Raw genomic sequence first — 25316 nt, 5'->3', positions numbered from 1 at the left:
AATTTTTTTTAAAAAAATTTCAAATAAAATGCATGTCCAAACACAACTTCAAATTATTTTTTAGCATAACTTCAAATTATTTTTTTTTCAAGTTTCAACCAAATCTATGTCTAAACGCTAGCTAAAAATTTTATTTTTAATCAAGGACGTAAAAATTATATGCATCACATAACATTCCTTGGGCTAAATTTTAGTAAAAATTGCGTGGGGTAGCTACTTTTTAAAGTGGTACTTTATTTTTTATCCAACATTTTTAATGCTGACCAAAATTAGCCACTGGTCTATTAAAATTAATATGAAAAGACGGTGTTACCCTTTCTTCTATCTCTTGACCCCGCCTTGGCCCAGCACATCTTCTTTGCTTCAGTGTCAAAAGTCCTTGCTCTTTGTTCCTTTTCTCATCCTCGAAATCGGCTAGGTGAGCTCATCTCACTAGCCAACCCAGTTCCCTCTCTCTCTCTTGGGGATTAGGTGACAGACTATACAATTCAACATCGACCAAATGAGAGATACTGCACTCTTAAGAAATCTCAAGCTTTTCTATCAGGTTTGCTACTTGGTTTGTAGTTTATGTTTTCTTTGGTCTAGAACAGACTTTAAAGTAGAGTCTTAATTAATAGCAATTAAAAAAAGAAATAAGGTAAACAAGAGATCTTAATTAAGAACCAGAAGTTTCCCAAATTTCAAAATTCAAGTTAAGGACAATAGGTCATGAACTTACATTTACATGTTCAAAAGTTAAATGTATTAATCCGCTAGCCACCCGATAAGATATCTGGCGGATTGGTATCGGTTTAGCTCTTATCAGGCGGTTATCAGACGATTTATCGGCCTAATTCAACCTATATATGCAAGAAAACGAGACTGGTGGTAGAATCAAACATCCAAATTTTATACCGTCCACCTGATTTCCTTCTGCTTGGACATAAATAAAATCTGAATTCTGTATATCATAAATAAACTTCCATCTAAAAAATTGAATTGCATCTGCTTTCTGCAGATAATAACAAAACCAAATGGTCATCCAATAACTTGAATTGTCCAACCAAACATATCGTAAAACCGGAATACTACAACTCTTTTTCCTTACAAGAAAGGCCAACTAGTGAAAAGCTGAATGAAGCAGAGGTGCATGGAGGAGAAACCTATATAAATTTAATTAATACATAGTAAGAAATCTTTAATGAAATCTGATATATTTTCTTCGCTATACCAAAATTTTGAATGCAACTGGACAAAATCTTGTATTGTCAGCTGTGTCAAAAAAATTGTATCAGCATTCATTCCTAATAATCTGCAACCAAAGTTACCATTACCTCTTCCCCCTCTTCCTCCAGAAAAGCTACCTCCACCTCTTCTGTTAGAGAAGCCACCGCGACCACCACCTCCAAATCTTCCACCTCTTGGCTTCTCTCTCTTACAACTGAGGCAACACTTCCCCCTAAACCGATAAGTCGTTAATAAAAAAATTTCAATCCATTGCTCGTCCGTTAAGCCGTTACCAATAAGCCATTAAACTTCGGTTTCGGTTCGATTTTCGATTTCAGATCAGTTTTGAACACCCCTAAGGACAATAGGTCCTGAAGTACTGAACTTAGACTAATAAGCTCAAAAGTTAAGGATAATGGGTCCTGAACTTAGGCTAAGAAGCCCAAAAGTTAAGGACAATAGGTCCTGGACTTACAGTTACAAGTTCAAAAGTTAAGGACAATAGATCCTGAACTTAGGCCAAGAAGCCCAAAAGTTAAGGAAAATAGGTCATAAAATTAGACTAACAAGCTCAAAAGTTAAGGACACTTGGTCCTGAACTTACAGTTACAAGTTCAAAAGTTAAGGACATATAGTCCTGAAGTCCTGAAGTTAAGTTCAAAAGTTAAGGACATGTAGTCCTGAAGTCCTGAACTTAGAGTTCCAAGTTCAAAAGTTAAGGACATGTAGTCCTGGAGTCCTGAACTTAGAATTACAAGTTCAAAAGTTAAGGACATGTAGTCCTTATGTCCAGAAGTTAAGTTCAAAAGTTAAGGACATGAGCAGAAGGGTATTTTCATCTGGGCAATTAAAGTTTATTAAAGCAGTGACTAAACACTAAAGACATTTTAAACAGTAACTTAAAAATAAATACATGTGTTATTAGTGGCCAATCGTGTACTTACTCCTAAATTTTACACTTGTGTGAGATTGAGCCCGTTTGGCTATGAATTTTTTTTTTACTTTTTTCCGAAATCAGTGTTTGGCCATATAATTTCTAATTTTCACCTAAACATGATTTTTGGAATTTTTAAAAAATTTGAAAAACTCCAAACAAATATTTTACAAAATTTTTCCTCAGATCACTCAAAAAAATTCAAAAATAATCCAAAATTATATTAATGTCCGAACACAACTCTAATTTTTAAATACCATTATAATTTTTTTCTCCATATTTTTGGAAAATTTACAATTCTTATGTCCAAACGCCCACTAAAATGTGTTGCAAAAGGGGGTTAATTTTCCGTAAATAAAACAAGCGTCACCTCAGTTTTGTTGGGTCCTCAAATTTTGTGTTCTTCCCCCAAATAGCAAAAGAATTCCAATCTAGAGAGAGAAAGAGAGAAGCATAGGCATGTCGGACGAAGAACACCATTTTGAGTCAAAGGCAGATGCAGGCGCCTCCAAAACTTACCCTCAACAAGCTGGTACTATCCGCAAAAATGGTTATATAGTCATCAAGGGCCGTCCCTGCAAGGTTAAATTCACTTTTTTTTCTTTTTCTTTTTTGGTTAAATTCACCTTGTTAGTTCATATATTTTGAATTTTGATGTGTTTTTCTGGAATTGGGTGTGCATAAAAATCGGATCTTGATGATAATCTCCTTATGATCCCTGTGTGTGTTGTTTTCTGAATCTGATTGGCCTAAGTTTCTGTTGGATCTTTCTTTTTAATTTATTTTTAGATGTATTTACTGATAGAGGAAAAAGGGTGTGTTTAGTTGCTTAGATTTATTGTCTTTTTTTAAAAAAAAGAATGATGATTGATTGAATTAATGTGTATGTATATATTGGTCAGCTAGTATGTTTTATTGGTAATTTGACATGTCAGATTGGTATGCTGTACTTTTCCGTGCTTTATCTATTACTCTTTCCGTCCGAATTTATTTGATGGTGTTTGACTATAAACGAGAAATCAAGATGTTTTATGCATATATTTTTGTGGCTATAAAAATATTACACTAACGGTAAATGAGAAGTTTAAAGCTAAAGTGCTTCTAAATATTTTAAGGAGTCAATCTTTTTGGGACAGACTAAAAACTGAAAGTGTATCACACAAAATGGGACAGAGGGGGTGATTGGAATGAGTCAAATGTCTGAAAGTCAAAATCTTTGAAACCTTATTCAGAATCTGGTTATTGAGTAGATGCTTGAGAAATGTTTGCTGAATTGGATTGGTTTTGGTAACTAAACTGAATAGCTCGATTTAGTATCTATATTTGCCATTACCTAAGGCTCCTTTTGAAATGCAATTTTAAGGTTCAATCTCTTTGAACTTCTTTACGGGTGCTTCTACAGTCATTCGTCACTCCCGAGTTTGTCTTTTGTTGGAGTAGCCTGCAAACTAATTAATATATGCTCTTAGCAAGCTATTTAGCCCAACCTTCTGATCTCGCTAGGAAATGTGAGGATGGGTGTAATGAGATTAGTCTGTCATGCGGAGTAAAGTTTTGCTTGGTGGTAGTGACGATCAAACCATCAAAACCATATTTAGCACTTTTTCGTGCCATATGACTGTTGACTTCTAAATAGCTCGCCCTTTACAACTAGGAAGGGATGTCATTTACATTTTAATTTAGTGCATGGTAAGGTTCAAGACGAATGAGACAGAAAGAAAAGAGATGGTTTCATCTCATTCTTTCACCATATTTTCTTCTCAAACCAAACCAGGACCAGGTTAAGAATTAGGAACCTTGATAGAGGGCTAAATTTATTACTAGCGGCTTTTTAGTGCCACATTTACCTTCTTTCTTTACCCAAGATTTTTTTCTTCAAGACAACCCATGTCTTTTCAAATGGCGGATATAGCCAAGTGAGCGAGGAAGTGGATCTTAACTCAGATTTATTATCTGTTGGATACATTCCATCAATTGCCGTCTCTTCTCTTTATTGTATATCTTCTGCAATGTATTTATTACACTCGTTTTACTCAAAACAACATTCTGAAATGGAAAAATATCGTAGTATTGCCCGATGATAGAGCTACCTGACGTTGTCTGAAAAAGGTGGTCAAAGAGGATAAAATATCTAAATAGTGCTCATGCTCCTAGGCAATAATGGAACTTCCTGGGATTCTATAAAATTGACTAGTCCATTTACATCAGACTATTCGGATTTTTAATTATTCACTAGCAACCTTATCATGGATTTGAATCTTCAAGTACTATTCAGCTGTAAAAGTAAATAAACAGCAAGTGTTGTAGTATAAATAAGTTCACTTTAAAAGATTAACACATTATCTCGCTTGATTCCCCCCTCTATTCCTGAAAATGATGAAAGGCAAGGCCAGTATAGGTTCTAGTTCAGTGTGACTGTTGTGTCAGCCAAAATACTGAGTTACCATTATTTTCTTTGGTCTTGTTGCTACCTGGTATATTCATTTACTGGTCTACTTTTATGTGTGGCTCTTCAAAGAAGGTTGTTGAATTTTATTATGGTAATCTTGAGCAGGTTGTTGAGGTCTCCACTTCAAAAACTGGCAAGCACGGACATGCTAAATGTCACTTTGTGGCAATTGACATTTTCAATGGAAAGAAACTTGAAGATATCGTTCCTTCCTCCCACAACTGTGATGTAACGAAGTGTTTTTTCTCCTCTTTTTTGTCTCTACTATTGTATTGTTTGGTCTACCAGCAAAGGAAGTTTGATTTTATCCTGTTTTGTACATGTTCTTCTCAGGTGCCACATGTCAATCGTACAGACTATCAGCTGATTGACATCTCTGAAGATGGTTTTGTAAGTTTTCTTTTACCACTTATGTGAAGTGGGGATCAGTCACTGATACTCTTTAGGTGTTAGTAAGACCAAATTGAGTAATGGGCGAGAAGTCAATAGTGGAAAATAACTTGGGTGTTTGCCAAGTTTCTGTGATACAATTTATCCAATTTTTTCGATTTAATACCAAAATTTAATCCTTGAATTTCTGTTTGCAAAGCTGGAATTTCGTTTGCTGATTCTTTCTTCAGTTGTTCTCAATGTATTTTGATTCGTTTCATTGTATTAGGTCTCCCTTCTTACTGAAAGTGGAAACACCAAGGATGACCTCCGTCTCCCCACCGATGAAGCTCTGCTGAAGCAGGTATAAACTTTTGACTATACAGCAAAAAATGTTTCTTCTAATTTAACTTTTTATACAGTACAAAAGAGGAACAAATATGACTTCCCCCACTTGTGATCAGAAGTTATTTTCCTTACAACTATATTGGCCTTTTTAACTGCATATTAGTTGCTCCAACTAACATTTAACAACACTATTATTAATCTTTAGTACTCAAATATTTTGTCAAAAACAATCTGATTTGCTAATATTACTATTAATTTTAGTGTGTGTATATATATATACACACTTAAAAATACTCTCCACTCGTCAACCAAAGACCGAAAGACATTTTCTAGGATTTTTCCATTATTTTCCTGGAAAACATTTTTCATGGAAAATGATTTTTGTCATACCAAACACAGTGGCAGTGACCGAGTTTTTTTCGTTTTGTGTTTCGTAGGTTAAAGATGGGTTTCAGGAAGGAAAGGATCTTGTGGTGTCTGTTATGTCTGCAATGGGCGAAGAGCAGATTAATGCCGTTAAGGACATTGGTACCAAGAACTAGTTGTGTCTCTGCAGCATAAATCTTTGCTTTAGTTAAGACATTATCATATCCTAACGTGGTACTTCGATATCACTTGATTAAAAACTCGCGTTAAAAATCTCATATTGAGATGGCTTGAATGTTTTGATTTGCACTGTTAAAACAAAGATAGAAGACAACTGCTGCTGGTTAGGGAAAGAAATGGCTTTGAGCCTGTGACAGCACAATCAGGAATGTTACTTCTGTTATTTTAATTAATTGTTTGCCTTATATTTTGCTTAATCTGCATCCAGTGAAGATAGTAGTAGTAGTTTGAAACATATGCATCTGTTGCAAGCTTCAAGATATCTTGATGACTTAAATAATCTCATTTTGGAGATGTTTAGACAAAGAATGTGCCCTTAATTCATAAATTCTTGCGCACACACCAAAAAAGTAAAAAAAAAAAAAAAAGATTGAGTGGTTCTTATCCGTCTAAGTTTTGATGGATTGAGTTACTTGATATATTTTCTGGTGGGAGGTAACAGATACTCGGTAGATCAGTCGAGGTGAGCACAAACTGGCTATGCACCACTATTTTAAAAAAATCTTTATTTGTACTTGCAATACACTCCTAGGGGTATTGTTCAACGACAAAAGCATAACGTGTGATGTGTAGGTTAGGCGCGGGTCATAGATAGAAGTCTAGTATATAAGTAGAAGAGGTTAAAACAACATACATTCTCTTGCAAGGTAGCCACAGGTTTGGTTTAAGCACAAGGACATGGTTGTAGTGTTTGTGTGAAGTAAAGTTATCAACTTTGGGACATAATTCAAAATGTAATGTATTTGAGCTATGAGATACACTTTAGGTTTGGTTTTAATTGGTATCTGAATTAAAGGATTGTTTGGTTTCGAGATTGGATCGATGATTTCTAATTTCTAAGAGCACTTAACCTGTCGACTAATTTTTTGTCCAACAATCTACTTTTTCTTTATTTACACAATTATTACTATACTAGTTTCAGGGTGTGTGGTCTGTTTCAATGAGTATTATATTTTACAAAACTCACATAAATATTATATAAAAATGTTTGAGTTATAAATAAAAATGTAAATTTCTGAAAATGATGAGTATTGATCCTAAAGCTAGCTCAATAAAGGAAGAAACTGAAAAATAGAGGTTATTATATTCTAACTTAAATTTTTCTACTTTTATAATTAATGTATCAGTTTAATTTCATAAGTTATTGTGATTCCTTTGCTGTTAACAAATTCAAGTACTCATCACTACCAATAATACATCTTTAAATTTTACAACTTTATTGTGAATAAATTTGTTAAGTTAATAATTAAGAGTGCTGTACTTAGTCTATTTGTATTCGTAGAATTTATATTAGTAAAATCTTACTCAATTGAATATTAGGAGTTTCTACATAATTTAAATAAAAAAATAAATATCCAATCGTTAAATTCTTAATTAATGAAAAATAATAAATATTTAATAATTAAATTACACATTTGACCAATAGTACATCCTAAAGATATCATTAGATCTTTAAAATATAAAACTTATTCAACAAACAACTTTATGGAATTACGTACTTGTGATCTTTATGATTCTTTTGCTATATAAGTCATTCAATCTAATCATAAATTATGCTTCAAGTATCTCAAAAGAAAAATATTTAACAATCTCACACTCGACGTCCAAATCTTATATCTAGCTACCAAAACTTTTAAATGCAATGAAATACTAGCTGTTCGAGAGGTTGTGAGTTCGAGTCTCCCCAAGAGCAAGGGGGAAGTTCTTGGAGGGGAGGATGTCGGGGGTCTATTTGGAAACAGTCTCTCTACCCTAGGGTAGGGGTAAGGTCTGCGTACACACTACCCTCCCCAGACCCCACTAAATGGGATTATTACTGGGTTGTTGTTGTTGTTGTTGTTGAAATACTAGCTGTTCGAAGCCTATGGTCAAGGAGGACTTTGTTATACTTAATTATTGAATATTAAACATGTCCAATGTAATAATCTAAAAATTAAGTTTTAAAGTAAAATACAGAGACAAAAGCACAAAGAATCCTCTATTGCTACAACGTAACATGCTAGGCAAAATATATATATCTTTTCCTAAATCTAATTAGGAAGAATGATAGTTACACATCATATAATTGAAACTAAAATTTTATTTGACTATTTTGAATATAATTATGGATAAGCTTCATAGCTCGTACCACAAAATACTTGGCACATTATTATACAAAAAATTGCCCGCATTTTTTACGTTTTCATGTAAAACGCATGCAATAAAGAGAAGTTCAAGTTGGTCTACAAATTGGTTTTGCACTAAAGAGGTTAAGCTATGCGCCACTCTCATCAGCATGATGCTTAGGGTTGACAAATGGGCGGGTTGGGCTAAATTGGGCGGGTCAAGATGGGTTAGGTCATTAAATGGGTCATTGCCCAACCCAACCCAAAGTGTACTTGGGCTAAGATGGGCTGGATCAAGATGGGCTAAACAAAAAAATTGCGGGGGTGGGGGTGGGGGTGGGTGGTAACTAAGTAAATTTCTAGATAAGTTGGGTTGAGATCCTTTGTTTTGGGTGAGTTTCATGGGTTGTATTTGGGTTGTTAAATGGGTCAGAATAAGCTATAAAAAATAATGGGTTAACTTGGGCTCAACCCAAATTGACCCATGAGCTAAAATGTTTCTAACCCAACCCATTAATCTCTGGGTTAGTTGGGCGGGTTAGATGGGTTTGAGCTCAAATTGCCACCCGTAATGATGCTAAATAAACTTACTTAATATTATATTCAACTTAACTTTGTTCTACTTATATAATTTTATCACTTCAGTATAGCAAGTTATCCCGTTAAACAAAATCATGTATTCATCACTATTAATAATACATCTTTAAATAAGAACTTCAATCCGTTAAATAAAAAAAATGAACTATCATGAGATACAACTAAGTACTAACGTTTTTAATTGTACCTTATAAAATAGAAGTAATTAAAATATCTATCTAACTTAATTTAACTATTCATCTTCATGATTCAGATCAATAACTTCCAATACAAGTATTAGGCTACCAAGAAACTATCAAAACTCACATGTTCTAACATTAAATAACCATTGATATTTTATATAATTTAGTAACTCAAAATTATGCAACACAAATATACATATTGCCGATCAGATAAGTATAATTTAGCTGATTTTATTATCCTAAATATTAGAAAGATAATTTAATTACGATCTTGTCCAATGTAAACTTTATTTTTAGAGGGTAAAAAAGGCGAACGACATTTCGCTAGGGGCCTTCGTGCTTTTAATATAGTTAATAACTAGTCTCTATGTTCGTGCCTCGCACGAAATATTTTATATCAAATATTACAAAATGTGTAATAAATTAATTTTTACTTACCTAAAAATTCTAATTAACCTTGCTACTTGTTACTGAAAATGTATAAAGTTTAATATTCAGTTCCTTAAAACAAAAAAAATATATGTTATATAATTCGAACAACTCATTAATCGTTATAAAACAATAAAAGAAGAATAAGAGTATTACAGAGAAAGGTATAGAGAGAGAATTCTTATTGATTTGGGATCAATTACAATGGAATAGAACCCCTCTATTTATAGGGAAAAAAATGACTTAGCCACCAAGTAACAAACCCTAAAATCTCTCTAAATATAGACATTCACCATAAATAAAATACTATTTATAACACTTCCCCTTGAATGTCTATTCAACAGATAATGTGTCTCGTTAAAACCTTAACTAAAATAAAACCCAATGGGAAAAAAATTCTAGAGAAGGCAAAAGAGTACACATATCTAACAATACGCCTTTTGGTTGTCTCATTAAAAACCTTGCAAGAAAAACCCAATGAGACAAAACCTTGTAAGGAAAAAAGAGTACAACGCGTATTAACTCCTCCTGATGAGAGCATCAATTCACATCCTTCAGCCTTCGTATCCCAATCTTGTGCACTAGCTTCTTGAAGGTTGACGTCGACAGAGATTTGATGAATAAATCACCCATATTAACTCCAATGAATATGTTGCACCTTGAAAATTCTCGCTATCACATTATCATGCTTATAATTATAGCAAGATACATTTGTGCACAAATTGCGCTAAGGATGTGGTACTTCAAGATCAAGAATTGTATATGCTTTAAGCAATTTAAATCCTTTGGGGATTGTCATATAAGTATAGTCAAATAAGCCATTTAAATAGACTTTAAATGCATATCAACTTTTCATGTCATGCTAGACATATAAAATAAATAAAAGTGATTGCACACGCTATTGACTTTATACTTTCAGGTGTTTGAATTGCATGTCCAAAACAACATATCTTTCATATGAAACCAATTCTACTTGAATTGTTTCTCTAGACTTAAGATCCTTATATATATATTTAGCGCTATTATAGATGTCATCGACAAACATTTTATCGGTTCCAACCTCCTTATTTTCATATAGACATAACATAGAGATCTCTTCATTCATTTATTCAGATACCTGTCTCTCCTGAGATTTTATGAAATGTTATATCATGTGATCTTCTAGATCACTTACCTCCTTTATTATGATCATTTTGATCATTTGCTCATCTTTTTTATCAAGAAATTTATTTGAAACCGATTTGTCTATACGCTTTAAGCGTACTATAGACTTTGTCCTTCTAGGACTTAATATGGGCATTTCCAATGAGAATACAATTACTTTCTTTGGGTCAACAAATGCATCTGACATGCTTTGCAGTATATTGCAAATGAATTATCTTTTTATGAACTTCAAGTTCATATTATCATATTCGAGGATCTAAATATACAAATGATAATTCATTCCACGTAACTTTTTCTCAAATGTTTATCATGTCTCCCCTTCATGTTAGAAAAACTAACTTGTTTCCTCAACTTTGAGAACCCATCTTTGTGCGTTATGGTGTTAATCAAAATATACACCGCACATCAATAATAATAAGATGGAATTATTTGGTTCCTGACCCTGAACCGCTTGTGAGGGGAGAAAATAATATACTTTCGTATATAACGTATATCAAACTGATATATATAACTTTGTTCTCATAAGCAATAGTTTACCTATTAAGTGGAGGCACTCACTAAATTATTTTGCTAAACCAACTATGATGTAAACCAACTTATCAAGATGAACTTCTTGAATAGAAAATCTGGAAATTATGCTCGAAATTAAATTATTGAGCAAGTTACCTCGCAAAACACCATGTTGCGGGTTGATAATAATTGCACGTGTAACCATCTCATAAATGCATCTTATGTGGTATACATGGCAGGTGAATGAGCCCATATTCACTTTTGATATTTTCAGCATTCATGGAATTCAATTCCAATTTTAGTTGGTTTATTAATTAATGAGAACAAGTAACATAAGAGAATTCGTAAAGAACTTTCTAGTTCTTTAATATTTACCCACATGAATTCTCTTTAATTTTTGCACATCATACTTAAATTGATATGGCTAAACCAATTATGCCAACTGAATAAATTATCAACATTGATAAACTTCAGATTTACACCATGACGTGTGCAATTATCAATAAACTCAAGTTTATTATGATATGAGTTTTTATATCAATAAACTTCTACTTTATTGTGGCATTCTTTTGTTTGTATAGTACAAACAGGAGAATAAAGCGGGTAACTTTTTACATACATATTACAAGTTGTAGTAATAGAAGATATTAAATCTTTCCTTTATTTATAGTCTTAATATAACCAACCGCTTTCGCGAATACTTTAAAAAGTCAATAAGTTTCTTTGGACTTACTACAACACAATAAATTGACATGATAATCAATTATATTTCTCCAAAATAGTAATAATTGGCTCTTCCAAAGCTCTCAATTAATTTGGTACGACCACATATTTATCAACATCCATATGGTGAATATGTCTTTTAAAGAGAAAGTTATACTATTATGGCCATGGTCAAAATCATTATAGGCAAGATATGTTGCTTCTATTACTTTTGCCATGTAATAATCGCATTGCCATAATATTTTGGCTAATCACAATAGGTACGTGATCAATGACCATTCACGCCATAATAATGATATTATTTTCTTATTTTCCCTCAAACCTCATTCTAGGGGTGAGTGTGGTATATTCACTACCACTAGCACGTTCATATTCTTCCAAGCATGAATATATATTCATAAATCACATGTTGCCACATTCACATCATAAATGGACCATAATCATCTATATGTGCTTTACAAAATCTCATGTCAAATCGATGACAAATATTACTTTCACAAAGTGAAGGATTATTTTGAGAATTCTTATTGTTCTCATTATCACAATGATAATGATTATAATTTCGTCTATTACCACGTACACATCCATTGATACCTTTACGGTAATAATTTTATCTTCTTTCAGACTTATCACATACTGCTATCATAATAATGATATCATAATTTTACTTAGCCACCAAGTAACAAACCCTAAGATCTCTCTAAATATAGACATTCACCATAAATAAAATATTATTTATAACATTAATAAAATTTTGACACAATATTGAGAAAAAATGGAATTAAACATTATGAGAGTTATGTTAAAAGTAGTAAAATCACTTTAAAATCGAACTTATAAAGATATTATTTTGCTTCAATTTTGTAACTACTCCTAATAAATTTAATTTCAGTTTTTTTAAAAATATTTGACTATATAAAATTGATTTAACTTCCACTGAATTGGATTGTATGTACTCTACGTTTACCTAGAGGAAAGTTTAGTATATTTAATCTTAGGTTTCTAATTTCACATAAGTAATTAAAGGATAGTTTTTAGTTGATTTAAAGTCGTAAATATTGGATAAACTTTTTATAAGATAATGATTTTATCCAACATGGAATTGTTTTTAGAGGGAACTTAGCTTTGAAAAGACATAAAAATCGATCAACGTAATATATTGTTTTACGAAAACTTTTAATTTAATATATTTTACTATAGTTTCAACATTTAATAAATACCTATTAAACGTAAAAGTATAAAGCATATGAGTAAGCATAAGTTTTTCATTCAAATTGGAGAACCAAAAAATCAAGCATCTAGCATGCATATATTGCTATCCATAAAGAATAATGATATCCTTTGAACCATATGCATATTGGCGGCGAGTAAAATAGTAGTCCAAAATGAATTAGAATTTTATATTCATGTGTAGTTTAAATCGAATAAGAAGTTTGTCCGTGGATAATGTTTTGAAATTTACAATTACATCCATTTTTAACTTGGTTTGTTAACAAATATTTTAATCTTTTAAGAGCATAAAAGTCTATCAATATTACAGGGATATTTTTGTCTCTCAATATTTAGTGTAAAATATAAATATAGATATAGATATAGATATAGATAGATAAATATAGATATAAATATAGATAGATATTTTAGGTGCCAAATTTTTGCATTTTATTATTTCAAAGTTATCACAAGATACTGTGAAATAAATCAAAATACTTATTACCTTTACCCTTGAAAATAAAAAGACACATATAATCTTTTATTGACAACTTAAATAAATAATTGGGGACCACCAACACTAAAAAAAGTTGTTAGTTGGAATTTCATTTTTATTTCTAAGAAGGCTGGGGATATCTTGTGGCTGGTGAGTCACCCCTTGTCTTTTTCCTTTGTTTTTTCAGTGATTTATTTTTGACTGCAAAATGGAGGATGAATTGTGTCACTCCAAATTATTCATTTCCCCTGTCACTATTCATCCTTACTTATTATTATTTTTATTATTTAATTCTTCTAATTTATTTCTTTTTATTAATATACTTAATTATGTTTATGTAATATCTTTATAATAATAATTTTATATCTTAACTTTGACGTATAAATTTGAAAAATTAATTTTCGTGCATTTATTATTTGGCATATAATTGTACTTTACAATGCATTTATAGATAATTTATGGGAGCATACTAGAAGTGGAAGTTGAATACTTATGCAGTATTTAATCTGAATTTTATCATAATGCAATATGTATTTAATTATCTTGTATCTCAATGATTCTCTTTTATTTGAATTATCCATTAATATATATAATCTATAATATTTGCTTACAAATTATATTATTTAAAAATTTATGATATAAAATAATTTTATATTAAATTACATGTGATGAATGTGTAAAATAGCCACACAAAAAAAGATAAAATTTCTTTAATAGAAATAAAAAAATAAAATTTAAATAGAAGATAATAATATAATATTGAAAAGAGAGAAGAATATAAAATAAAATATTCTTTTTTGGAGTAAAAAATGAAATAATGATTAAAGCAATTTTACTCTATTTTGGAGGATAAAATGGAGGCAAGCAACATTTTGAGATAAAGGTCACTTGATAAAAGCTTAGCTCCTAGGCTAAATGGTATCTTGTCCAACTAGCCTCTCGCTGGAAAAAATAAAATAAAATAAATTATGGCTGTAAAGTTATATCCAATTTTAAGGCTTCAAAATTCAATAAGAAAGAATTTATCATTATATTCGGTGGCGGCTTGCTTGCTTGCTACACTGATCACTTATATTTGGAAAGAATATTCAATTAGTAAAAGCTTGTCTGGAGTCAGATTCTTTAAAGAATTTAGTAAAGATTGAGCAAAATGGAATCAGTACGATAAATCATAAAATGTGGATGAACTAATCCTTTTTTTTTTTTGATTTGCATCGGGTGTCCGAGTCTCTTCGAGCCCCGACTATTCCCGGGGGTGCACAGGCCCTCGGCAAGGAGTTTCCCGCAAGTGCACCACGGTTAATTCAGGTTTTACACGGTCCGATGGCCCTCAGAAATTGTTTGCACCCAATGAGTTTCGAACTTGAGACCACCCAAGGCTCAAGTCAATTGACACCAGGTCAATCTGAGGGTTGAACTAATCCTTTTTCTTGAAAAGGAAATCAATATCAGTTGAGCAATGTCATGGATGCCTGAATTTCTTCAAACGTCCGACCTTTGGTCTCTGGTACTATCTTTGCAACAAATGGAATCATCAACCCGGCAAAGATTGTGAACATGAAGAACACACCTAGTAAAATACAGAACTATCAGACCTTGAAAAAAAAGAAGACAACGGTTCGAGCTCTTCTGGAGAGATGCATACCTGAAGGCAAGACTTACAGCTGATACTTTTATGTTCATAGGAAATATCTGAATTGGTAATGACTAGTCAGTAACTATTGTACTTGAAAAGGTATAAGTTGTGTAATGTACATATGGAGGAAGATTGCTATATAGCTGACCTCTGAAATAATTGCCATAGCTGCACCAACCACACCCATTGAGTAAAATATAGTACTGAATACCTGTTAACATATGGATTAGCAATACATGAATCTTGATTATAGTTGTAATCAAGATTAACTGGACAGTTTTAGCTACAAATTGGTAAAAGGAAGTTTTTGCAGATACGAGGACAACATGTTTAGCAAATTAAAGGGATGAAGGAAGAAGTAAATGTTGAATGTGGAAAAGAGTGTGAAGCACAAACCAGTATGCCAGTTACCACCAATGTGGCAGAGAACTGACTCATTTGATCATAATCCTGCTTGGAAAAATGTGGAAAGTGAAAAGTCTAGAAAGTGAAATTGTAGTCATTTCTCAATCTATAGAGGATGGGAGGGGAGGGTGTGTTGAGTACCTTACACAAAAAGCCTATACCTACAGGAAGTTTCCTAAGCATGTCCCAGCCGAAGCAACCTGAAACCAGTTCATTTAGCTTCAATATTGATCCACAATTGATCATTAAAGTAAACACATTAGTAGAGGTACTAATTTCTAACCATCAGAACTGGCCGTCTTCCAGTAGATAGTAATAATATGCCTGTAGCAGCAAAAGGAAGCTGGAAGAGAAGTATGAATAGATAATAGTTTGAGAGAACTTTTTAGCAACAGTTCTGCGTCACATTGTGATTTCAGGAGTCAAAACCTGGATAAGTCCCCATTGTTGTAGTTGCAAAACTAACCGAGGAACCTATACAAAAGCAATAATCTCTTTATTTCTGCCAAATGCTATAGAAGTATAGCTCCTTTTACAAACAGTCTATGAGGTGCTAAGTGCTAACCAGCTTTTTTGAAAATTGAACTAGCGAAAGATGCAATGGCATCAGTTCCTCCAGACTGCAACAAAATTCTTTTTGGTACGTTGTTATGAGCAGCTCTGGTGCTCGATCTTGGGTCTGAGGTATGGGTCGAATCATGATAAAGAAGGTTCGGTGGTTGTATAATTCCCAAGCGGAAAGTCGTATACTTTAAAAGTAGATGGAGTGATCAAGCGGCCCTTCTTGCGCCAACATACATCCAATGGCATAGAGTGATGCGTCAGTATGAACATGGAACTCCTTATTCCAATCCGGAAACCGAAGGATTGGGGCTGACAGCAAACACTCATCTGCATGCTTAAAGGCTTAATCCTGTTCCGGTTCCCAAGCGTTATACCTTTCTTCTGCAATGATTCTGACAAATATAATATTATACAATAATTGTGTAATAATGTACTTATGCATTATATTTATATTAAAGCTTACAATGAATGAATGAATGAGCATATTCACGATTGAACATATCCAGATATCTTGATCCTGAGAGCTTTTGAAGGGACTCCACATTTTCCTGGGAAGAAGGTATTTCAATCAAACAACATAACAGATGAGAGATGGCAATATATCAGGAAAGAGAATAAGCTCATTGTAAGCATTAAGCTAACAGTAACACATTCAGAAGCTAGTCTCACCTTAATTTCAGCTGCTTCTGAAGAAATATCAACATTTTTTCCTCTCAGATACTTTAGAGATGCTTCTACTTCTTTGTCCAGGCCAGTCGCAGCCTGCAAACAATTCAATCAGTGAATAAGGAAATTAATCCAACTATGCCAGAAACACACTACATAACAAGAAAACCCACCCCCTTTCTTCCAATAAAAGGGGAAAACAGAAGGAATATGAAAAACTTTGCCTTTTTGGACAGGGAACGCTCCACTATATATCTTTGTTTGAAGTTCATACTCTACTCACCAACCATCTCGGAGACTCTGGTATGAAAAATATGCCTAGTAACTGCACCAAAGAGGGTATAATTCCTGAAAAAGTAATTGCAAAGACAGTAAATCAGTTATTCTACTCCGCACAATATGTAGTCTTATCTTCTCTGCAGCCCCTTCTCTCTTTGTGCCTGGCTGTGCATACATGATTATAGAGAAGTAACAATAAATATAGGTAGCACTCTACCTACTATAGCCTAGGGACGCCAAGTCAGGATATTCCCGATTAGAAACATCACTGAAATGCCAAAATATGCCATGAACTGCAAAAGCACAGCAGTATTAAATATGCAAGATTTGAACAGTTTTAAGTCGCAGAAAACAATGGTTTCTCATTTACCGTGATGGAAGCTGTGCATGCCCGTCGAATACTTTGTGGCGAGATTTCTGCAATGTATATAGGAGCCTGCACCATGATGGAAATCTGCTTTTAATTTAGCTATTTACCACATAAAGGAAAGCTCCCGCTCCAATTCCCATTAGAAATCTTCCAACATCAAGCCACCTGGCACCCATTTGTAGGGTCCCTAAATAAAAATAACAAATGAAAAAGAGAAAAAAAAACGTGATTGGATAAGAGAAAGGCAAAGGTAGGCGCCTACATTTCTATGCAATTTGCAAATCCAATTTGCAATTGCAAGTTGTCATGCCATGATTGACTGAAAACAAAGAAACTTTTCCTATAAATAGCAGCCTCGTTTCTTCATTTGAATCACACCAAAATAAGAGAGAAACAATAGAAGTTAGAGAGAGTAATCCACAAATTGTTGTCTATGAGATAACTAGTGAGTGATAGTAATATTGTAGTGATGTGTTTTATATAAAGAGTGTTATTTCTTTCAAAGTTGTAGTAGTCTCTTGACACTACTGAGTTGTAATATTATAGTGGTAATATTGCTACACTCGGATATTGTATTTTATCCCGCTAAAATATTTGGTGTCATTGTTACTCTCTTGTGTTATTATTATTTACTGTGAATATTATTCCTGGGCGAGATTATTTATTTTATCCCAACAACGTGGTATCAGAGCCATGGCAAATAATGGTCCGCTATCTTTTCAGTACCCCCGTCTGACAAAAGATAATTATGAGAAATGGTGTCTACGTATGAAAGTCATCCTTGGCTCTCAGGATGTATGGGAAATCGTAGACAGAGGGTATGCAAAACCCGATAATGAGGAAGCTCTGCCCCAAAATGAAAAAGAGGTCTTGGCAAAGACAAGGAAGAAGGATCAACAAGCCCTCACGCTCATCCACCAATGTTTGGATGATGTCATGTTTGAGAAGGTGGCAGATGCTACCACCTCAAAGGAAGTTTGAGAGATTTTACAAAATTCTCTTCAAGGAGTTGACAAGGTGAAAAAGGTAAAACTTCAAACTCTAAAGGCTGATTTTGAAGTTTTAAAAATGAAAGAATCCGAATGCATCTCGGATTGTTTTTCAAAAGTGAAGGTTGTTGTAAATCAACTAAGAAGATATGGGGAGGACATAGAAGATGTCCGTGTGGTACAAAAGATCCTTCGCACTTTAACACCTAAATTTGATTTTGTGGTGTGTGCTATTGAGGAATCTAAAGATTTAGACTCTATGATAGTGGTGCAATTGGAAGGTTCTTTACAGGCCTACGAAGAAAAGATCAAAAGGAGACAAGAAGTGTCATCGGGGAAACTTCTTAAAACTCAGGCATCCTTCAAGGATTATGGAGGTGAAACAAGCTATCGAGGACGAGGCCGAGGTTGTGGAGGTCATGGAAGAGAAATAAGTAACGGTAACAACTTCAATAATGAGGTTAAAATCCACCAAACATTGAAAGGTCGTGGTCGTGGACAAAGAGGAGGAAGAGGACGTGAATACTACCAAGAAAATAATGGACAAAGGTATGACAAATCAAAAATTGAATGTTATAATTGTCATAAGTTTGGCCATTACTCTTGGGAATGTCGTAGCAATGTTGCAGGAAAAGGCTAACCTTGTTGACGACAAGAAAGAAGAAAATGAGTCAACGTTGTTGATGACACTCAAGGAAGAAGACGGAGATGATTGCAACTCGTGGTATTTGGACAATGGAGCAAGCAATCATATGTATGGATGCAAAGAGAAGTTTGTGGAGATCAATAAAACAGTGAGAGGTAATGTGTCCTTTGGAGATACCTCAAAGGTTCAAATCGAAGGGATATGTACGATTCTGATCTCCTGTAAAGATGGTAGTCACAAGTTAATTCAAGATGTTTATTATGTGCCAAAATTAAAAAGTAATATTTTAAGTTTGGGCCAACTTCTTGAAAAGGAATATGACATCCACATGAAAAATATGCATCTTTGGCTTAGAGATTCAAGTGGAATTCTAATTGCTAAAGTGCATATGGCAAAGAATAGATTGTTTTCTCTGAATCTTAAAACAATTGATGCAAAGTGTTTGAAGGCTAATGTGCAAGATGAATCATGGTGTTGGCACATGCGATTTGGGCACTTAAATTTTGAAGCGCTCAAATCAATGGGAGAAAAGAACATGGTGCATGGGATACCATCAATTAACCATCCCAATCAATTGTGTGAAACTTATCTTCTTGGAAAACATGCAAGGAGGAGTTTTCCAAAGGAGGCCATGTCAAGATCAACCAAGCCGCTCCAGCTTGTCCACACTGATGTGTGTGGACCAATCAATCCACCTTCTTTTGGTAAAAGAAAATACTTTCTGCTTTTCATTGATGACTTCAGTAGAAAGACTTGGGTTTATTTCTTGAACCAAAAATCTGAAGCTTTTGCTGCTTTTAAAAATTTCAAAGTACTTGTGGATAAATAAAATGGCTATGAAATTAAAGCTCTAAGGTCCGATAGAGGAGGCGAATTCACGTTAAACGAATTTAATGACTTATGTCAACTTCATGGAATTCGTCGCCCTCTAACGGTACCTTATTCACCTCAACAAAATGGTGTTGCAGAGAGAAAGAATCGAACGATTCTTAATATGGCTAGATGTATGTTGAAAGCTTAAAGTATGCCTAAGGAATTTTGGGCCGAAGCTTTTTCTTGTGCAGTTTATTTGAATAACAGGTCTCCAACAAGAAATGTTAGAGATCAAACCCCTCAAGAAGCATAGAGTGGAAGAAAACCAAGTATCAAACACTTGAGAATCTTTGGGAGCATAGCTTATGCTCATGTACCACATCAAGGGAGAGCAAAGCTTGACGATCGAAGTGTCAAGCATGTGTTTGTTGGCTATGATACGATTTCAAAAGGCTACAAGCTATACAACCCAAGCAGCGGTAAGGTGGTGGTAAGTCGTGATGTTGAATTTGATGAAGAACTGGAATGGAATTGGGAAGTTGAGGAAGAAACTTCATATGATTTTCTTCCATACTTTGGTGATGAAGAAGAACCGGAGATCGTGGAACCTGGGTAGGACACAACTCCACCTTCTTCTACAACAAATGTTGCATCTCCCTCTTCTCAAGAAAGTTCAAATGAACAGCCGCAAAGGACAAGGAACATTCAAGAGATCTATGATGACACTGAAGAAGTTACTAATTTTGATTTTTTATATTGTCTCTTTGCTGACAGTGAACCAATGAACTTTGATGAAGCTGTAACAGACAAAAGGTGGAGACAAGCCATGGAGGAGGAGATCAAGTCAATAGAGAATAACAACACTTGAGAGTTAACAACTCTTCCCAAGGGTCATCGAGCAATTGGAGTGAAATGGGTATACAAAATAAAGAAGAATGCTGATGGAGATGTGGACAAATACAAGGCACGACTTGTGGCTAAAGGCTATAAGCAAAGGCAAGGCATTGACTATGAAAAAGTCTATGCACATGTTGCCCGCATGGAGACGATTCGTTTGCTGATCTCTTTGGCGGCGCAAATGAAGTGAAAGATACATCAACTAGATGTCAAGTCAACCTTCTTGAATGACTATCTTGAAGAAGAAGTCTATGTTGAACAACCATTGGGCTTCGTGGTCAAAAACCATGAAGATAAAGTGTTGCGGTTGAAGAAAGCTTTAAATGGATTAAAGCAAGCCCCACGAGCATGGAATAGTTGCATCGACAAGTATTTTCAAGACAATGGGTTTACTCGTTGTCTCCATGAATATGCTCTTTACCTTAAAGTTCATACTAATGGAGATATCTTATTTGTTTGTCTTTGTGTTGATGATCTTATTTTCACAGGTAATAACCCAAGTTTGTTTAAAGCTTTTAAGAAAGATATGTCCCGTGAGTTCGAGATGACAGACGTAGGGCCCATGTCATATTACCTTGGCCTAGAAGTGAAGCAGATGGAGGATGGAATTTTTATCTCTCAAGAAAGCTATACAAAGGAGATATTAAAGAAGTTCAACATGCTCGATTGTAACCCCGTGAACACACCGATGGAAAGTGGGACAAAATTGTCCAAGTTTGATGAAGGAGAAAAAGTGGATCCCACATTCTTCAAAAGTCTTATGGGAAGTTTGAGGTACTTGACTTGTACCAGACCAGATATACTTTTTGCAGTTGGAATAGTAAATCGCTTCATGGAGGCTCCTACCTCTACTCACTTGAAGTCACTAGAAGAATTCTTCGTTACCTAAAAGGTACGATCGATTTTGGGTTATTTTATTCTTCTTCTAATGATTTCAACCTTGTGGAATTTTGTGATAGTGATTATGCGGGAGATATTGATGATACAAAAAGTATAACTGGTTTTGTATTTTTCTTGGGTGATTATGTTATTTCTTGGAGTTCAAAGAAGCAGTCCATTGTTACTTTCTCGACTTGTGAAGCCGAATATATAGCAGCAACATCATGTACCTGTCATGCTATTTGGCTAAGGAGATTATTAAAGGAGCTCAATTTGCCACAAATGGAAGCTACAGAGATTTGTATTGATAACAAATCTTCACAGGCACTCGCCAAGAATCTGGTATATCATGATCGAAGCAAGCATATAGATACAAAGTATCATTTCATCAGAGAGTGCATTGCCAAGAAGGAAGTCGGACTCAAATATGTGAAGTCTCATGATCAAGTTGCAGATATCTTCACAAAGCCTCTTAAGTTTGAAGATTTTCAAAGATTGAGATCAAGACTTGGAATGAAGAAGAAAAATCAAAATTAAGGGAGAGATTTGTAGGGTCCCTAAATAAAAATAACAAATGAAAAAGAGAAAAAAAAAACGTGATTGGATAAGAGAAAGGCAAAGGTAGGCGCCTACATTTCTGATGCAATTTGCAATTGCAAGTTGTCAAAGCATGCCATGATTGACTGAAAACAAACTTTCAAAGCATGTCATAATTGACTGAAAACAAGGAAACTTTTCCTATAAATAGCAGTCTCGTTTCTTCATTTGAATCACACCAAAATAAGAGAGAAACAATAGAAGTTAGAGAGAGTAATCCACAGATTGTTGTCTGTGAGATAACTAGTGAGTGGTAGTAATATTGTAGTGAGGTGTTTTATATAAAGAGTGTTATTTCTTTCAAAGTTGTAGTAGTCTCTTGACACTACTGAGTTGTAATATTATAGTGGTAATATTGCTACACTCGGATATTGTATTTTATCCCGCTAAAATATTTGGTGTCATTGTTACTCTCTTGTATTATTATTATTTGCTGTGGATATTATTCCTGGGCAGGATTATTTATTTTATTCCAACAACGTGGTATCAGAGCCATGACAAATAATGGTCCGCTATCTTTTCAATACCCCCGTCTGACAAAAGATAATTATGAGAAATGGTGTCTACGTATGAAAGCCATCCTTGGCTCTCAGGATGTATGAGAAATCGTAGACACCATTTCTCATAATTATCTTTTGTCAGATGGAGGTACTGAAAAAATAGCGGACCATTATTTGCCATGGCTCTGATACCACGTTGTTGGGATAAAATAAATAATCCCGCACAGACAAATATCCTCACTTACTACGTTGTGGGGTCCATACCTCACTTACTAAAGGAAATAAGATGGAAAAGTTGGAGAGGACAAAATAAGCTGCTTGAAAAATTGCATATGGGCAGCTGATCAAGATTTCAATTTGCAATGCAAAAGTCAATTTTGATTGGCTGATAGGGTGGCTATTTTACCTATAAATAGAGATGCTTCCTCGGTTTAAACACACCAAAAATAACGAGAGAAGCATAAAGCAGTGAGAGTAATCCACAGATTGTGGTCTGTGAGATAACTAGTGAGTGGTAGTAATATTGTAGTGAGGTATTTTAAATAAAGAGTGTTATTTCTTTCAAAGTCGTAGTAGTCTCTTGACACTACTGAGTTGTAATATTATAGTGGTAATATTGCTACACTCGGATATTGTATTTTATCCCGCTAAAATATTTGGTGTCATTGTTACTCTCTTGTGTTATTATTATTTACTGTGAATATTATTCTTGGGCGGGATTATTTATTTTATCCCAACAACGTGGTATCAGAGCCATGGCAAATAATGGTCTGCTATCTTTTCAGTACCCCCGTCTGACAAAAGATAATTATGAGAAATGGTGTCTACGTATGAAAGTCATCCTTGGCTCTCAGGATGTATGGGAAATCGTAGACAAAGGTTATGCAAAACCCGATAATGAGGAAGCTCTGCCCCAAAATGAAAAAGAGGTCTTGGTAAAGACAAGAAGAAGGATCAACAAGCCCTCATGCTCATCCACCAATGTTTGGATGATGTCATGTTTGAGAAGGTGGCAGATGCTACCACCTCAAAGGAAGCTTGAGAGATTTTACAAAATTCTCTTCAAGGAGTTGACAAGGTGAAAAAGGTAAAACTTCAAACTCTAAGGGCTGATTTTGAAGTTTTAAAAATGAATGAATCCGAATGCATCTCGGATTATTTTTCAAAAGTGAAGGTTGTTGTAAATCAACTAACAAGATACGGGGAGGACATAGAAGATGTCCGTGTGGTAGAAAAGATCCTTCGCACTTTAACACCTAAATTTGATTTTGTGGTGTGTGCTATTGAGGAATCTAAAGATTTAGACTCTATGATGGTGGAGCAATTGGAAGGTTCTTTACAGGCCCATGAAGAAAAGATCAAAAGGAGACAAGAAGTGCCATCGGGACAACTTCTTAAAACTCAGGCATCCTTCAAGGATCATGGAGGTGAAACAAGCTATCGAGGAAACGGACGAGAACGAGGTCGAGGTCGAGGAGGTCATGGAAGAGAAAGAAGTAACGGTAACAACTTCAACAATGAGGTTAAAATCCACCAAACATTGAGAGGTCGTGGTCGTGGACAAAGGAGAGGAAGAGGACGTGGATACTACCAAGAAAATAATGGACAAATGTATGACAAATCAAAAATTGAATGTTATAATTATCATAAATTTGGCCATTACTCTTGGGAATGTCGTAGCAATGTTGAAGAAAAGGCTAACCTTGTTGACGACAAGAAAGAAGAAAATGAGTCAACGTTGTTGATGGCACTCAAGGAAGAAGATAGAGATGATTGCAGCTCGTGGTATTTGGACAATGGAGCAAGCAATCATATGTGTGGATGCAAAGAGAAGTTTGTGGAGATCAATAAAACAGTGAGAGATAATGTGTCCTTTGGAGATACCTCAAAGGTTCAAATAGAAGGGATATGTACGATTCTGATCTCCTGTAAAGATGGTAGTCACAAGTTAATTCAAGATGTTTATTATGTGCCAAAATTAAAAAGTAATATTTTAAGTTTGGGCCAATTTCTTGAAAAGGAATATGACATCCACATGAAAAATATGCATCTTTGGCTTAGAGATTCAAGTGGAATTCTAATTGCTAAAGTGCATATGGCAAAGAATAGATTGTTTTCTCTGAATCTTAAAACAATTGATGCAAATTGTTTGAAGACTAATGTGCAAGATGAATCATGGTGTTGGCACATGCTGGGCACTTAAATTTTGAAGCGCTCAAATCAATGGGAGAAAAGAACATGGTGCATGGGATACCATCAATTAACCATCCCAATCAATTGTGTGAAGCTTGTCTTCTTGGAAAACATGCAAGGAGGAGTTTTCCAAAGGAGGCCATGTCAAGATCAACCAAGCCGCTCCAGCTTGTCCACACTGATGTGTGTGGACCAATCAATCCACCTTCTTTTGGTAAAAGAAAATACTTTTTGCTTTTCATTGATGACTTCAGTAGAAAGACTTGGGTTTATTTCTTGAACCAAAAATCTGAAGCTTTTGCTGCTTTTAAAAATTTCAAAGTACTTGTGGAGAAAGAAAGTGGCTATGAAATTAAAGCTCTAAGGTCCGATAGAGGAGGCGAATTCACCTCAAACGAATTTAATGACTTCTGTCAATTTCATGGAATTCGTCGCCTCTAATGGTACCTTATTCACCTCAACAAAATGGTGTTGCAGAGAGAAAGAATCGAACGATTCTTAATATGGCTAGATGTATGTTGAAAGCTAAAAGTATGCCTAAGAAATTTTGGG

General features: G+C 34.3%; 2 protein-coding genes across 2 annotated transcripts; one reads left to right on the top strand and one right to left on the bottom strand.

Moving 5' to 3' along the window:
* Nucleotides 1–2509: 2509 nt before the first annotated feature.
* LOC107788104 (eukaryotic translation initiation factor 5A-3) lies at nt 2510–6112 on the top strand. The gene is made up of 5 exons (XM_016609763.2): nt 2510–2725; nt 4698–4820; nt 4926–4982; nt 5251–5325; nt 5747–6112. Exons 1-5 carry the CDS (start codon nt 2603–2605, stop codon nt 5849–5851), a joined length of 483 nt encoding a protein of 160 aa, XP_016465249.1. The 5' UTR covers nt 2510–2602; the 3' UTR covers nt 5852–6112.
* Nucleotides 6113–14251: 8139 nt separating this feature from the next.
* Nucleotides 14252–16285, bottom strand: LOC107788102 (uncharacterized). Its single transcript, XM_075221421.1, has 8 exons — nt 15937–16285; nt 15801–15845; nt 15655–15714; nt 15513–15571; nt 15363–15416; nt 15115–15177; nt 14976–15022; nt 14252–14900 (listed from the first exon to the last, which is right to left on the bottom strand). The coding sequence occupies exons 2-8, from the start codon at nt 15814–15816 to the stop codon at nt 14813–14815; spliced, it is 387 nt and encodes a 128-aa protein (XP_075077522.1). The 5' UTR covers nt 15817–15845; nt 15937–16285; the 3' UTR covers nt 14252–14812.
* Between the last annotated feature and the right edge of the window lie 9031 nt (nt 16286–25316).

This window comes from Nicotiana tabacum, chromosome 9 (assembly GCF_000715075.1).
Source record: "Nicotiana tabacum cultivar K326 chromosome 9, ASM71507v2, whole genome shotgun sequence".
Taxonomy (NCBI): domain Eukaryota; kingdom Viridiplantae; phylum Streptophyta; class Magnoliopsida; order Solanales; family Solanaceae; genus Nicotiana; species Nicotiana tabacum.
Note: the sequence above shows the minus strand (reverse complement) of the source record. Positions and strands in the feature narration are given on the sequence as shown.

Excerpts from the sequence above, each read along its gene's own strand:
- LOC107788104 (XM_016609763.2), top strand. The coding sequence starts at position 2,603 with ATGTCGGACGAAGAACACCATTTTGAGTCAAAGGCAGATGCAGGCGCC. Across the intron at positions 2,726-4,697 it reads TCAAGGGCCGTCCCTGCAAG|GTTGTTGAGGTCTCCACTTC; the intron begins GTTAAATTCACT and ends AATCTTGAGCAG. Across the intron at positions 5,326-5,746 it reads ATGAAGCTCTGCTGAAGCAG|GTTAAAGATGGGTTTCAGGA; the intron begins GTATAAACTTTT and ends TGTGTTTCGTAG.
- LOC107788102 (XM_075221421.1), bottom strand. Across the intron at positions 15,417-15,512 it reads GTATAGGCTTTTTGTGTAAG|GATTATGATCAAATGAGTCA; the intron begins GTACTCAACACA and ends TTTTCCAAGCAG. Across the intron at positions 15,178-15,362 it reads TGGTGGTAACTGGCATACTG|GTATTCAGTACTATATTTTA; the intron begins GTTTGTGCTTCA and ends ATATGTTAACAG.